We start from the raw sequence: 17,442 nt of genomic DNA, 5'->3' as shown, positions 1-17,442 counted from the left end.
TAAAGTTGTAATTTTAAGACTTAACTGACAGAAACTTACGGCAAATGCCTATCTAAGTTAAAACATCACAGCCATAATGCTTAAAATATACAAAGTCTACCTCTATCATACAAGGCAATCCCTTGTGTAGTGTGTGATGTTATGGTGGCTGTGTAAAATTTGTGGTCTTTGGTTCCCATATGATGGGGTATAGTATAAATAAAGAACTATTTCACATGATTACATGACCAGTCAGTTGGTTGACTGTATTTTGTGCAGAGAAAGTGGGATCTACATGCCATTACTAGGGGCATATTGGGGCAGCTACTTTGGGCTAAAATTGTATGGTTGTCAAAATATAAGTCAGTTCTGCTGTTTGGAAAAATACAGAATAAATGTGATGCCATAATGGATGAAAATATTGATAAAAACATCCATGCAAAAAACATAGCAATGTAGCTGAAGATTTTAATTATTTGTGAAATTTTGTTTGCATTCTTTTAACACTGCTGTTACAAGCATTTTATGCCTTTCAATTTAGTGGACTAGTGACACAGCTGATTACTGAACATCTTTTAAAATGTAAATAATGCAGTATGTTGATGCAAGTCAAGGTGGTACATTATAATTTGACACTTACATTGTAGAAAATTTGATTATTTTTTTAATTCTTTAATTCATGTTGATCTCCATAGAATTTCTTTATTTTTCTTACAGCCACATACAGCAACAGTATGACCAGCTGGAACAGGAATACAAGACTATGGCCACTCGTGTCATCCTGCGGAGCTTCAACCTCAACCCAGTAAGACAACTCTATGAGCTCATTATTACTCTTTAGTTAGTTATCAATGATCAGATTATACTGTGGTTTCAGTATATTTTATGGGGTACTAATTTACTGTGGTTTCAGTATTTTTGATGGGGTACCAGTTTAGAGTGGTTTCAGTATTTTTTTGTGGTACTAATTTACTGTGTTTCAGTATTTTGTATGGGGTACCAATTTTTAGTGTGGTTTCAGTATTTTTATGGGGCACTAATTTACTGTGGTTTCAGTATTTTTTATGGGGTACCAATTTTTATGGATTATGTGGTTGTTCCAAATCATGATGTTAAAAACCCAACAAAAAATGAGCCACATGTGATGCAGACAGCCACCTCAACCTCCAACCTGTTTTTTTGCTGATATATTCCTTGTGTTTAGGTGCCAAATGTTTTTTAATTGAGCTTTTTTGCTGTAATAAATTATTATCTTTTACATGTGTTTGTTTTATTTAACTCTTTTTGGAACAAACGTAATAAAAGAATTATAAAGCAGTTTTTATTTTCCAGTTTAAATGTATAAATACAGTATCCAGTAACTGTTGGTTCGACTCGCTGCCTAAACTGATATATTGTGAGATCAGTATGGATAGAGAGAAAAGAAACAGAAGGTAGAGATTTTAAGTGTTAGTCTTGTTATTGAAAATGAAAGATCAAATGATGAAATGACCACAAAAGTTAGATTTAATGCTTATTTGCATTGCTCCTTCACTCATGTGAAACTGCTGTTAAAAATACACATATGGAATGAGCGTTATTCTCTACATTTCTGTGTTTTAAGATTTTACCACAGCTGTAATCTATCTGAATGAATAATATACATAAAACATAGATAAATGCAAACATTTATACTTCTGATTAAAGGCAGCACACTTTTCTGTTAAACTTTAAATCTTCCTGTAAGCACATCTTATTTTATTCATTTTAAAAAAATCTAAATGAACAATAAGGCAGTATACTAGAACTGTTGCTTGAAACACATGTACTAATTAAGCACTATGTACATACACTAATTACAGCACAGTACAAAAACTTGTATGCCACTGATTTTCAGGTAAAATCACTGAAAAAAGCATGTCAGTCAAGTCTCCTGGTACACACAAACACTAATGTTATGGAAATAATTATGAAATAGCATAAGTTGCAGTTTTCTCAGAGATATGGATCAATAAATCCAATCTCACATACTTGTGAATTGCCTTAGTTTTAATGTTTGATGGTCCACTGATAAGGTGTGTTGATCTTCACCATAGGGTTCATTTCCCTTTATGCCACTGTGACCTTCTTTTGAAAACCTTACCCTCAAGACTGTTTTCTAGCTTTCCTTAGGTATCTATGAGGTAAGGAGCAAGCTTTTTGCTCTGTCCATAGAATCAGGTTATCTGTACTTCAGTGCCAGTTTTGAGTCAGTTTCCCTTCTTTGCCTACCTACCTGGTTACTGACAATTCTACTTACTTTATGTCAACTCTTACCACAGATCCAGCCTTCTTTATGAAAGTGCTTACTGACAATTCGACCCTAATTATGACAATGCTTACTGACAATTCTGCCCACTTTATGTCAACTCTTGCAACAAATCCAGTCTTCTTTATGATAGTGCTCACTGACAATTCAACCCCCATTATGACAATGCTTACTGCCTATTCTGCCCACTTTACAATAACACTAATAATAATAATGATAATAATAATAATAATAATAATAACAATGGGGGTGACTCAGTTAGCCACAAATGAGAAATATTTAACACCTAATCATAATTTTCTGAATGTGTTTAAATATTAGAGCAAAAGCAGCATTGCCTCAAAAAATTTAAACCATGAATAATTTTATGAAAGCATCTTGAACAAAATACAGTTGAAAGCTTTGCGGTGTAACTTTGAACAAGGTATCTTCCACTCAGGTGTCTCAAATTAACAGCTAATCACAACTATATCAATAATAAAACTACTTCAAACATCAAATGTTTGTTGTGGAATGCCAAGAATTTCCTCAAACATTTGGATTCCAAAACTTCTTAAAGGAATCTAGCTTGATTCAAAACCATGACTTGATAAAACAATTCATTAATAACCCAAAGTTAATTGTCTTATTTCTTTCACTTATGTTTCTCCTCATTTGTATACTTAATTTTGGAAGATGCCTGTTTTCTTCCCTATTTGAGACAATATTGGTTAATGTGGAACTCAAATACTGGAAATCTGGTTCCACCTAAGTGAATGCTCTGAAATCTGCAGAATTAATTTGGAAAAGCAGTGTGCAGCTAGATAAAAAATTTGATGCAGTTAATAGCTACTTAAGAAATATGTTGAACTTTCAAGTAAATTTGATAGTTAACATCAGTAGCTAATTCAGAAATATTTTACCTGGAAGTTTCAAGTAAATATGATAAAGGAACATTGTATATAAGGCAGATTAGGGACTGTGTTGTTTGTCCTATTAATTAAGATGGATAACTAACTGTGTAGACCTAGATCTGATAGTACATTATGTGATGGCAGATTAGGGTCTGTATTGCTTGTTCTATTGATTAAGATGGAAATGCTTTTTAGATCTAAATCTGCTAGTACATTATGTGATGGCAGAGTAGGGTCTGTATTGCTTGTTCTATTGATTAAGATGGAAATGCTGTGTAAACCTAAATCTGCTAGTACATTATGTGATGGCGGATTAGGGTCTGTATTGCTTGTTCTGTTGATTAAGATGGAAATGCTGCATAGACCTAAATCTGCTAGTACATTATGTGATGGCAGATTAGGGTCTGTATTGCTTGTTTTATTGATTAAGATGGAAATGCTGGGTAGACCTAAATCTGCTTTTACATTATGTGATGGCAGATCAGGAACCATGCAGTTTTTAGTTTGACTCTACTTACGAATGATAACATACAGTAGCTTAAAATTTCCACAGTAAAGGCAGCTTAAGACAGAATAATGATATACATCATGCAGATATAAATTTTTCATCAGAAAAGGCATAAACTTGAAAATTTAGATAGAAAATGTGACCAATTTGTTATTAAAAGCCATGCTCAAGGGCCATCTGAGATATCAGAAAATGAGGATACTACAAGTTGAAAATTTAACCAAAGAAACCTTCATAATAAATAAATAAATATTAATAAATAATAAATAAATAATAAGAGAGTAGAATGTAAACCAAGAAAATTGTTAAAATTGATAAACTTAAAGCTGATTTGCCACTGACCCCACATTCACAACATATATAACATCAATGTGTGAAACTATTTTGGTGTTTTTTAAAGTTGTCTTGCTTTTTTTATCTGAAACTAAAGTAATATTTATATATTTGAGACACTGAATTGACTTCAAGAATCAGCTCGGATAGCTTAACTGACTTTTTACTCTCTTGTTTTGGATACGCCTGTCCTTAGTTAAAGAAGATTTATGAGGCTTTGTTTATGTTTTTTTTTTTTATCAGATTAGAGTGTTGTTTACTGAATTAATAGCTTTTCTGCAGGCCTTTACCATAGCTATCATGATAAATATTTTAACCCTTTGATAAGCTTTTGCAACTACAATATTAGGTAGACTGTTCTAATCTGACAACTGCATTGACTTTGAAATGCATCTCTACTCTGCCTGTTGTGATGGATGGGATCTACATTGACTGGTAATTACATAATGTGGAAATCCTGCATCTAGTGATTACTTGTGATAGTAGGTCCCTTCCACACCATTTCATTCATCAGAGTAGTATGGACTCATTTCAGATTTGTACTCTGCAAATTTAAAACCTTGACATGTACATTTTGCAGCTCACACAGAAGTAGAATTCATAACTTTCATAACAGCACCATATCTAATTTGGTATTTCATTAGTTTGGTGTTAGTTCATTGAAAACACCTAATTTGCTTTTGTGTTTTCTGGTTCTTTCAGCTCTCATAAAAAACCAATGGAACACCATCATGTTAAAAATTGAATAACTTCCAATTCAGGATCAAACCTATATCTCCATATGGTATCATCCAATTCTGCACCCCTCAAAAAAGTACATACTACATTCTGTACTAAGTGTTCCTTTGTTGGGTCATCTGAAGAGTGAAATTGCATCAGCACAATATTGTCTCTATTTTCTTTTCAGTTACAAATAGAATGCACTATCAAAAGATTTTTACTTTTCATTTTCAACGTTAAATTTTTCAAAATACTCATGATTAAACCCAAATTCCTCATTATAAACATATCCTCATGCAAGTGTCTGCAGGGAGAAAACTGTATGAACCACGGCATTTAAAAAAATTTATTTACGAGTGTTTGAATTCTTTTCTCAAATTCTGCACCTAAGAAATAAGGTGCTTCATTAAGTACTCAGTATTCCTACGTCAGGTCTGTTATTGAAATTGCTTGAATAGAACATAGTCTCTTAGAGCTGCTCCATTTAAACATACATGGTACCCAGGGAAGGCAGTTTTTTGAAAATATATACCAGGGTAATTTGATTTCACAGAGTTAAATGATTAGAAAGTGCTAAATTGCCTCTATGGGTGAGTACCCCACATTAAAAATGCCTTCCCTGGGTCCCAGGTATGTTTTACTGGAACAGTCTTAATGCAGCCATTTACCTATATAGGACTTGCCAAACTCAGAGCTTCACTTGTTATTTCCAGGAAAACATCAAAATTTCAATTAATATTTTAACATTATCGTTGGTTAATAATATTTTTCTGGTGCCTCACTGGGCGTTCACATTTAGAAAAATAGTTAGCCAGTATTCCATTTTTACTTGTCCTAAGCATCAAGGCAGTGGATTTTTTATATATCACCATGTGTTGTAGCTTAAGGCAGTGTATGGCACAATCTCTGTAGTGCAACCAGTTTGATGGATTGCCATGATTGTTGTTGTTGTTGTGGGGTTTAACGCCATTTTTCAGCACGATAGGCTATACATGGCGGCCAGTATTAATGGTGGAGGAAGAACCCGGAAAACCCCGGAAAGAACCACCGACCCACGAGAAGCTACTGGCAGGCTTTCTCACATGCCCACATTGGCTGAATCTTAGACTCGAACCGCCGCAGACAGAGGTGAGATGGCAGTGATCCGTAACGAAAAGCGCTTTAGACCACTCGGCCACTTGGGGCCCCTGGATTGCCATGAAACTTGATAAACATTATGATTCTCACCTAAAGATGTTCATATTGACAAATCATAATATTCATGATTTTTTGTGAGAGTTATTACCTTTTGTGACTCACATTTGGATCTCATGTTTAATCAAATCTTGGGGATGTAAGTAGTCTTACAGATTTCAATGGAACTTGGCAGATGTCATGATTATAATCGGAAGATTATGGACAAATCACTTCTCCCGTAATTCTCCTTTTTGAGTTATTGTGCTTTTTAACTTGGAGCTTGATGTAGTGTATGATAGAATCTTCTGAACACAGTTTCACGCTTTTCACTGGATTCCCGTGAAACTTGGTACATGTTATATTCCTCAATTCAAGTGGCACATATCAACAAAATACTGTCATCCCACAATTTCACTGAGAGTAATTTTTTCTTACAGCTGAATGCAGTGGATGACAGAATCTTGTGAATGCAACTTATCTTTCAGCTTTTTGTGGATGACAGTGAAACTTAGTGCATATTATGGTCAACATCTAAGGATGCAGAAATTTACAAATCTTTGTGCTTCCATAAGTTTCTAAGAGTTAATTCCATTTTTGGACTTGCTGCTGGGTGCATTATGTGACAGAATTTTGTGAATGTAAGTACCCTTGCATTTTTAGCAGATTGCTATGAACTCAGTGCAAATGATGGTTATAACCAGAAGATGTGAACTCTAACCAGTCATTTTGCCCACGCTGTTTTCAGAAGAGTTATCCCTGTTTTTGACTCTGGACCCAGGATGAGTAAATCATGGCCTGTAGGTTAGATCCAGCCCTTGACCTGGTTTTATCTGTTAATTTGTATGATAGGGTGTGGCTTTAAAAATCACAAATCTGGTCCATGTCCTGGAGGAAGTTTCTGATGCCTGCTCTAGACTCATCTCCATCATGGGGTAAAGATGGGATGCAGGAGTGGGTGGAAGTGTATCATCATTCTACTATTTTTTGTATACCCCTGTGTATTATGTTATGATGTTGTCCATCCATATCTATCATTATGTTACTAGTTTGGCTTCCTCATAATTTTAGTTGTCCACCATCTACAGTGACCAAACTTTGTGGATTGTTTGCACATGGGGTATGAAAGAGTCCTATCGATTTTGGGCTCAAAAGATCAAAAAGTCATGGTCACTATGACTGAAGGAAGAAAAATGGTTTCTGCCCAATAACTTGGTTATCCACCATCTACAGCTGCCCTTCTTTTAGATGGCTTGCACTTGGGGTAAGAAAGAAACATCAATTTTTGTGTCTGTGATCAAAGTCACTGTGACTTAAAGAAGTAGAATGGTTTCAGCATAATATTTAAGACCCTCATCATCTTCAGTTACTAAAAGTAATGAAGAATCCTATCAATTTTAGATATCTCAGGTCAAAGGACAAGGTCATTCAGGCTGAAGGGGGAAAAAATGGTTTCAGTATGATAACTTGTGTTCTCCATCATGTATAATTACCAAATTTTGGCTTGCACTTCAGGTGGGGTGGAAAAGAACCCTATTGATATTGAAATCATAGGTCAAGGTCACAAAAAGAACAAAATTGGTATCAGCACAATAATCTAAGTTGTGTATCACATATGTCTACCAAAGTTTATGGATGGCATGCACATGGGATGGGATGGAAAAGAAACCTATTGATATTAAAATCATAGGTCAAGGTCACCAAAAGAAAAAATAAACCTGTAAGTTTTGTATTACATATGTCAACAAAACTTTGTAGATGGCTTGCACTTGGGGTTAGCCAAAAACCTATTGATTTGGGTGCTAAAGGTGAATGGTAAAGGTCACTGACTGAAAGAAAAATATGGTTTCCAATAATATTAGTTCTCCATCACAGATCTGTAGGAAACTTTTTATATCTTGCACTTATGGTATGAAGAAAGTGTCAATCTGGGGATCAAAATGTCCAAGGTCAAGGTCAGTTTGAATGAATGAAGAAAAATGGTTTCCACCCATTTACATAGAGGATTATAAAGTAAGTGGTTGGCATATTATTTGCAGTTCACAGTACTCTTGTTTTACTTTATTATTTCCACATAACCTTTAGTAATATAGACAGAATGATGTAAACTATTTATGTGCTAATTTTTGCAGTAAATATGTAAAATAAAATTTGTTCACATAAGCCCCAGTCAGTAAAAAATTGAACTTGAAAATAAATATTTTCCAGATTAGAGCTGTTTACCCAATTTTGTCCAATCTTGATGCTTGCTGAATATGGTCTGTGTCACTGCTAGTACATGGTCATTTGTGGCATATTAGAATGCTCATTTATTATTAATGGATATTTCACAATGATGCTTACTTACTGAAGGAGTGGAAGCAATCCTGCAAATGAAATAATTGTAAATTTGAGCTTTCTGTGCATTTAAATGAAAGAAAAATATTAGCAAGCTAAAAATTTATAAAGGTGCCTTTAAGAAGTCCACTTTATTGTGGTCAAGAGAGCACCAGTGACCTGTTTGTATAGTTAATTGAAGTTTGACAGATTAATCAGGGTATCATTGCCAGTTTATTGTGTCCCCCAAATACCTTTACACTTGACATAATTGATAAGAGGCCCTAACCCAACCAATCAGTAGGTACCATTGCCTTGCCCCTCAGTTTAAGATGTTTATTTTGTGAGGAGCAACAAAGTCCTTAGTCACTTGGAACTGACTTCACAGTCTTATCAAGGTGGATCATTACGATTGTTGATTCCTGTGATCATTGAAAGGATAGCTTAGCTTTTTGTACAAATATATGCCGGTGCATTGAGTGCTCAGAGCCATCCAAGTATTTTCCTGTTACACACAGACTGTGCAACTGCATGTTTCAAGCTATTGATTATTTGTACATGTTATTGAGAGTAAGGTTGTCATGGATTTAAAATGTTGCCACACTTGACAAAAACACCTGAATGCACTCTTTGGCTCATCCTGGTAGGATGTCTAAGCTACACGTCCATCTTAGAAAGGTAGGTTAGCAGTTTTTCATTCTATTTATAGCATAGTGTCAGTAAATATAACTAAACAGTGGTGATCGTCAGGGAACTAGAGGAATGGATACATCCTCAGCTCAGAAGGTGTGGGCAAGGTGTAAATTTTCACATAGGTATGAATACTTGAACTCGGCCCACCTCCACTAGGCAAGATTGTACTGCTCTCCAGGTATTTTCTTCCTCTGAGTGTGTGTCCAGTCTCCCTGCTTTGTACCTCATGCACAATGAAGTACATTTTTTATTCACTAATATACAGAATGATAATTTTAAACATTTATATGACTTTTCGATGAGTACAGGAAACATTGTTCTTCAATAAAACTCACAGGTAAAAGAGAACAAGAGACCTATCCTATTTTCTAATACAATTTTACAAAAATGTGTTGCAGTATACTTTGGTTAGTGTATGATTGGATATATAACTATTTTGAAGATATTTTTAGGATGATTATAAATTGACAAATATGGTTTAAATAGCATTGGAGAAATGAGTGTAAGTGGAAATCATCTTCAGTTTGTACTAGAACTTGTTGGATCATTATATAATGAAAACTTAAATTTGACAAAATTTATTCATATGCAATAAAAGGGCAAAGTAACATTATTTGTTTTTATAAAAGTCTTTCACATGACTAAAATATTATTCATAATAAATCTGCCAAACAATGTAGCACAGATCTATATGTCTGCATTTTAAATCATTTTAAGTTCCCAGGTAATTAATTATTCTAAGGCACTCACCTTTACAGATCATGCGCATCTCACCTCTTTTGCATAGGATTGAGCCTCATCTTGACCAGTGTGGGCACATGATAAAGCTTCCCATGGGTCAGTGGTTCTTCCTTCATGAAATATACTGGCCACCATATGTAGCCTACATGTGCTAAAAAGTGGCATTATATTCCTCAAAATCAAACCGTTCTGTTTCATTCTTACCTCAATCAGACATAGGCAAGAATAGCCTATGGATGGCTTGTTGTCCATGGTCCATCCGTCCATCTGTTGTCCATTTGCATATGTTATCAACTTTTTTTCTGAACTGCCCAGAGGATCACCATGGGACTTGTTCTTAAATGCATCCCAAGATTTAGTTGATCCTAAATAAAAATGATGTTGCATGGACACCTGATATGGCCTACATGTTGGCCACCTTGAAAATCTTCCTGCTTTTTCTAAACAGAGGTCATGTTGATATTTTTTAATATTTTTGTTGTTGTATTTTACGACAAGACCAATGGTGATATCTAGTTGGAATCTAATGAAAATAATGCAGATGTGATGGCTAGTATTGCTGTGACTGCAGCCATCTTGAAAATCTTGGTAATGCCATTCTTAATGAAGGGGAAAAAGTCATATCAATGTAAATTTTCTTTTTTCATTATTATGGTGTCTAGTTGGTCCTGAATGAAAATTATGTGAGTCTGACATCCAGTGTGGCCACCATAGGATGGGACCCATCTTGAAAATCTTGTTATAACTACTGCAGAGTTTTCATCAAAATATTTCTGTTATCTAGTTTGACGTTTGTGAAAATGGTGACCTGCAGAAATCCAGTATGGGTAGCCACAATTTAAAATCCTGTCATTGTTATTATTCTCTTGAATGGATGATTGGATTGGCGTTTTCACCAAAAGTCTTCTAATGGTGTCCAGTTTGTCTTTAGTGAAAATGGTGCCAATTTTGTATCCAGTATGGCAGCCACAGGTACAGATTTAAAACTATTGTCACTCAGGATTGACAGAAATAGTTTCAACACTTAGCACTTAAAAAGGAGAAAGGTTCCCACCAGTGCCAGTTAAGGCCTTCCAGGGTCTTAAGCACTGAAAATATTGTGGGAACCCCCCCTCCCACGTGAAACTTTAAAAAAAATATTACAAGCTAAAAAGTGGGAAAATACCAGTGTTGCCATCATTCCAAATCAAAATGCTTGCACATGCAGATTGAAATAGTCATATATAAATTAATCAATTTTATCATCAACAATTAAGTTTAATGGTGCCCATGTTGGGCTAGTGCCCTAAGCACGTGCTTAGTGTGCCTAATGGGTAATCCGGCCTTTAATTTCTCAAAATTCTTTTCAAACATTAGAGCAGTGGTTTTGTGGTTCACAACATCTCACCAATATTTTTTCATATATTTAAGTTCTATCATTTGCTATGTAAAGGTTTAGGCTTTTACATAATAGAAAATATTTATTAACATAGATGTCATTTTGACTTTCATGCAGTGAAAATCTTTTGACAGGAATATACAGTTCACTTAAAATATTGCTATTAAAATTGTGTTTTTCTACATCATTAAGATGGAATAAACCAGTGGTATTATTATCAAAATATAAAAGATCATCAGATGTCCCAGTAGGTTAATTGAAGTCTGTTAGTAAACATACTAGACAGTTTAGTTGGTCAGAAAATTTCTGATGATATCAAACAACTCAACAGAACAATAAACACTAAGCAATTCCAATCAGAGTATCCATCAACAGTAAGGTCGGTGGTTCTTTCCTGGGTTTTCCAGGGTTCTTCCTCCACCAGTTATACTGGCCGCCATGTATAGCCTCTCTTGTGCTGAAAAATGGCGCTAAACCTTAGAACAACAACAACAACAAAAATCAACAGTAAGTCATAGAACCAATTGACCAGAATAATTAAAACTTAAACATTTTTATAAACGTTGTCTCCACTATGATTTCTTCCCTGGAATATCAGCATAATGTAATTTATAAAAATTTGGTCTCAGCAAAGTAACAGAAGGTCAAAGTTTAATGTAAAATTTAATTTGCAAACACAGAGTGATCAGAATTTAATTTTACTAGGTTTGGGTGTAGAGAGGAAATTAATCAACCAATGTGACTTCCCATCAGGGCCGGCGCCAGACCCAGCCAGACTATCTGGCACCCTAGGCAAGGTTAGATTCTGGCACCCCCCCACCCCCCACCCCCCCAGGAAAATATCAGTTTCCAAATTTATAAACAATAATTTTTAAAAAAATGTGCCCCCCTGAAATCAGCGCCTTAGGCAGCTACCTAGTTTGCCTATATGGTAGCGCCGGCCCTGCTTCCCATCACAATCCTAAATTTCTGAAAGTCCATGGAATTCAAAATCGGTTTGATATCTATTACTTTGAAACAAGTCATCAGGGCAATCTCCTGTGTTTGGTGCCATTATGGAAGATTTTGTATTAAAGATCTTCCAATTTACTCCCATCTCCACTTTCTCCAGCTACAATAGATTAAAGTCCAGTTGTATCAAGGCCATAAAGATAAATACAGTTTTGTAAGTCTCAGCTTGGCAACACCCTGTATTTTATAGCAGGTATTTTTTGGGTTTCATGTTTTTTTAGCCCCACACTTTTTCTTTTTGGATGGAAGAGTGCCCTATATTAAGGATGTGAAAACCTGCTATCATTGTAACTTTCCATCACTTTTGAGTAGTTTAAGACAAGTGCACGTAAAGCTGACTGATTTGTGTTCCAGTGAAAGTATTTTGATAGAGTTCAGTTTTAGAAACAATGATGTCTTTACATGGGGGGGGGGGACAATAAAGAACAAGCAATTTAAAGCACAAGTATCTTGATCTAGTTTTATTACATAATGGAAAACAAATGAAGTTACTGTATATACTTCTTTATAAGTCACATCAAACTGCAAACAACAAGGAGCCTGATTTGCCGTAACATAATGCACCTGTAGATCAGGGTCTGTGTTGCTTGTTCTACTGATTACTCAACAAGTTCCACAAACCCAGATCTGCTAGCACATTATGCAATGGCAGATCTGGGTCTGTGCATTTTGCAGTTGGACTCAACTTATGAGTATAGATGGTATAAGAAATAGATCTAACAGCAAATAAATCACTGCTGATAGAGATTTTCACATATATTGGTAGCAAAAGATGACAGGATTTTTAAGAATGGTAACAACAGTTCTGTCTGCTCACATGTTTATGTAACATAGAAGAACAAAATTGGTGCATAGGAATGGTGCTTCTTTGCATTACACCGGTTAAATCTTAAAAACTTCTGGAAATAGTATAACATGCTCAATGATTTTTGTATCACATAAGTTTAGCGTGAATAAATGTGTATAATATATTTGTTTGCTAAACGTGAAATTCACTAAATTGTTGTGCTCAGAAAAATGTATTCATTTACAAAATCTAGATATGTCAAAACTGCCAGCAAGTAGCCACGAGCCTACACTTGTGTGCCACAAGTTTCAAAACTGCCAAAAACTTGCTACAACAATGTGCCACAAACTTGTCGCAGACAAAAGATGATTTGCATAAAAGATTACATTGCCACAAGGTTGCAACAAATGAAGCACATGTTTGCTGCAGCTGTGTGCCAAAGGCTTTATTCTTCTATGGGTGACTCAAGTGTTATTGATTTTGATGTTCATTGTGATCTGGTCATAATTGCTGTCAGTTCTACATGTTACTTTGGATCATGCACCTTAATATAAATATATGAATATGTTTTAAAAAAAGTAGCTATTCAGACATAATTTTGAGTTTTGTAATTCTAAACTTGTGTAAATTAAATGCCATTATATAAATTTGAATGCGTTCATTTTCAAAGGGTCTGGTATATTTTTATTTGTAATTGGTTAGTTATGATTCTTTTTGCATTAATGAGTGTGATCACACTGTTTTACATGGGAAAAAGTTTGTTCTTATATCTACTTAGTTTCTTGTACATAATGTTGGTATTTTTACATTTTTATATGCGGATTTGTGGTGATATATGTGTTAATCAAAACTGCACTGACTGTATACCTGTCATATGACCAGGCATAAGTGGCAACATAAGGGACTGGCAATTTCATTTTAATGGGGGGATTGGATTTTCTTTAAAACTGAGACAATTCATTGTCTGTTTACCGTATGATAATTTTCTTTTCAACAAATATATTGAATATAATTATTTTATTTTTTTGAAAATTCTATTGCAAGAATACATTTTTTGAAAGTTATGTGGGAGCTAAAATCTTTTTGAAAATCCTATTTACTGTCTCCACTTCCCCCACCCCAAAAATGAAATGGTCAGTACCTAAGCAAATATTATTGTAATTTGTTATCGTCTGCCAGACCAAAACAAAATAATGTTAGCTCCTAACTTTTTCTACCAGTGCAGGAATGCCACTAATTGGTATAAGCACCTGTTACCTGTGCAGTATAGAGATAAGACATACCTGCTATTTATACATGTGTGTTATAAAGAACAATGGGATTAATGGCTTTGAAAATGTTTTGACCTGTCTTAAGTGTTGATTTCAGTACAGGAATTGTTATGGTATATTCTTAGTTCAGACATTTAAATTTGGTATTTACTTGTTAAAAAGTAGATGCTGGGAAAACTGCAACACATGGTTAGTGAACAGTGTAGATAATACAAAATGGATATACTTGTAATAAAGGTGAGATTATAGTTTTTAATTAATGCGTTTTCAGTTTGTAATGATATTCCTTTTGAAAGAAAAATGCTATCTTGATTAAAGGTTGTAGGAGATTTCATAACTAGTCATTAGGGTTTTAAACATTAATTTTTAATAGCTCAAACTTGGAATGACTTCCATTGCTATGGAGACCAGACTGGACACAAAGATTAATTTTGATTTTTACTCTGGTATTAGCTTTAGTTTCTACCCATATTGATTTATGTGTGGAAATAGCAGGTCATACTCTGTCTTTCTCTCTTTTGTCTCTATCATGATATATAATTGGAAAATTAAATGATACTTACCAAGTTGAAATTTGATAATTTCATTGAACCTGCAGTACCCTTTTGGATCACATGACATGATGCAAAGGTCACATGGTCAGTCTTTAGAGACTGGTCACTAGATAAAAGATGAGGGAAGGTGGGTGGGCATGTGATCCCTAAGAGAACTGCAGGCTTCATGGCATTGTCAGCAAATTTCAGCATTGTAAGTATTGTTTTATTTTCCAAAATTCATCTAACATACCCAAAGGATCCCATGTGATGTTTAGTGTATATCCTGTGACATAAACCATTGGTATGCAAAAAGGCAAATCACTGTGCATCGTAAATCATGAGAATTTAGTATGCAGATTCAACTGAACATGTTAAATGCACTTAATGAATTTTATTGCAATGGTTTGGAGCTGATTAAAGAACTTTTTCGCTGAACGTTCTCAGATGTGATACGTTTCTGATAATGTTTCATGAACATACTGTATATGTTTGAACCAGCTGTTTTTGATGTTGTAGCCACAGGTCCCTTGTCAGAAAAAGTAGCAAGAGATTAAAAAAATAAAAGGTTATTTAAGAAAAAGTTTCAAAGGACCTTTTAAAATTCATTAATTATTATTAAATCATATTATCAAAGATAAAAATAATCCATTCTGATTTTAATAAAGACATACAAGGTGACAGAGATCTGGTGGACACTAATACAAAGGTAATTTTCTGCTGACCATTCAGTCTTCAGTCTGCTGATTGGATTACAACTGTCATTTATGAAACATAAAATTCATTCAGAACATACAGAAATAGTTTCTAATGATAACAATCCCTCGCATAAAATGTAAGTAACCTCTTTTCGCGTGGGTTCGAGTCTAGGATTCGGCCAATGTGGGTATGTGAGAAAGCTTGCCAGTAGCTTCTCGTGGGTCAGTGGTTCTTCCCGGGGTTTTCCAGGGTTCTTCCTCCACCATTAATACTGGCTGCCATGCATAGTCTATCGATCGTGTGCTGAAAAACGGCGTTAAACCCAACAACAACAACTAAAGTAAGTGGACTATGGATCAGAAGCTTGGCAAAACATGGACACTTACCTATACATGTCAGATCTACTTATAAGTTTATTTGTGTTTGTGTTCTTTTATTTGTAATGTAGCTTTAACATTTTGAGTCATATCTCTATGATGTCTGCAGTATGGCAATTTATAGAGATACCTAGCAGTGGGGCATCATGCTGCAGATGTGTAGCATCATGTTCCACTCAGACACCAGGCTGACCAGTCCTAACACTAACCTCTTAATGCTGAGTACCTGGTGAGGCAGCTGTTAGTACAATTTTTATAAGTCTTTGGTATGACTCGGCTGGTATTTGAACCCGCTAGCTCCTGTATCCGAGGCAGACACTCATAGCGGTATATATGTTTATCTCAGCTTGATTCTGATTGAGAATAATCCTATGCAAGAGGAAATTGTTTTTGCTGTTTTGTGGTAGTTTAGTAAGACGCTTGTTTAGTATGTGAAATTATAGGCCATACCCTCAAGTTAGTCAATAATGTTTTGTTGATTTGATACGAGTGAGGAGATATTTTTATTTTTGTCAGTAACATTTGTATACATTCATCATGCCGGTAGTTGTATTATGATGTCTATCTGCCTGTTGCCAATTTAATTTCTATGAAAGTTGTCCACAATCTAAATTTACCAATATTGGAGGATGGCTTGCATTGGGGTTAAAAAAAGAGTAATAGATTTGGGGTCAAAGGTCAAGGTCCCTGAGACTGTCTGAAGGAAGAAAATAGTTTTCTTGAGTTCTCAAACATTTACAGTTACCAAACTATGTGGGAGGCTTGGACTTGGGTATGGAAAAACCCTATTTATATATATATTGCGGTCCTAAGGTCAAAGATTAAGGTTTCTGCACAATAACATTAGTGTTGCTTCACATACTTGGAGCAGGGTTTGTGGCTGGCTAGATCAGTTTTTGGTTCAGAAGGTTGATTTTGGGTTCCAAATGGCGAAGATCAGAGTCACTGTAACTGTAAGAAAATGGTTTCTTCAGGAAAATATTTGTTCTACATTACATAGCTCCACCAAACATTTTGGAAAGTTTTCATTCGGAGTAAGGAAGAATGTTATTCATATCGTGATCAAATAATTAAAGGTTATGATCACTATGACTGAAAGAAGAAAAATGTTATCTGCAGGGTAAAAATAGTTCTACATTATAGGCCTGGGCTGAACTTTCCAAATAGCTCTCACTGAGGGTAAAATAAAAGACCACGGTGACTGAAACAAGAAAAATGGTTTTTGCACAAGAATGTTAGTCATCATCCATGTACCTTCAGCAAATCTCATGGATGATTTTTATGTTAATAATAAAAAAGCTTATTGATTTTTGGGCCAAATCATCATGGTCACATTGAAAGAAGAGAAATGGTATTGCATAGTAAGTTTACTACCTGAACAACAGAATGGTGGTCTTACACTTAAGGTATGGAAGAGGGCCTGGGTTGATTTCTGGGTCAAAACAAAAAGAATGTCATGGTCAGTATGGCTCAAAGACTTTCTGTTCGTGAAGTTTCATAACAGTTTTGAGATGACTTACATTGGAGGTAATAAAGAAACCAGTTGATTCTGGGATTTAATTGTCAGATGTCATAGTAAGTCTCATAATGAAATATTGGTTTCTGCACAGTAGGTTTAGCTCAAGACATCATATTTTGACCAAAGGTTGAGGTTATTGAGACCAATTGTGCAAAAGTCTCCAGAATTAACCATACCCTATTGGTGCTTATACAGGGCAGGCATATAATGCACTGTTCACAGCA

The 17,442-nt window shown here is 34.9% G+C and overlaps 1 protein-coding gene across 3 annotated transcripts in view; it reads left to right on the top strand.

The window, feature by feature from the left end:
* LOC149803593 (ras-GEF domain-containing family member 1B-like) overlaps nucleotides 1-17,442 on the top strand; it is a 189,056-nt gene that overhangs the window by 30,354 nt on the left and 141,260 nt on the right. The window contains exon 4 of one of the 3 annotated variants that reach the window (XM_089953336.1): nucleotides 697-784. In XM_089953336.1, the coding sequence (XP_089809462.1) occupies nucleotides 697-784 (88 nt within the window). Of the gene's footprint in view, nucleotides 1-696; nucleotides 785-8,721; nucleotides 8,888-14,291; nucleotides 14,328-17,442 lie in introns of those variants that run through there. The other 2 variants (XM_089953337.1, XM_089953338.1) reach the window with 2 other exon arrangements.

This window comes from Sinohyriopsis cumingii, chromosome 3 (genome assembly GCF_028554795.1).
Source record: "Sinohyriopsis cumingii isolate HCF-2022 chromosome 3, ASM2855479v2, whole genome shotgun sequence".
In the NCBI taxonomy this organism is placed as follows: domain Eukaryota; kingdom Metazoa; phylum Mollusca; class Bivalvia; order Unionida; family Unionidae; genus Sinohyriopsis; species Sinohyriopsis cumingii.
The sequence above is the reverse complement of the archived record's forward strand: the minus strand, read 5'-3'. Positions and strand labels throughout refer to the sequence as shown.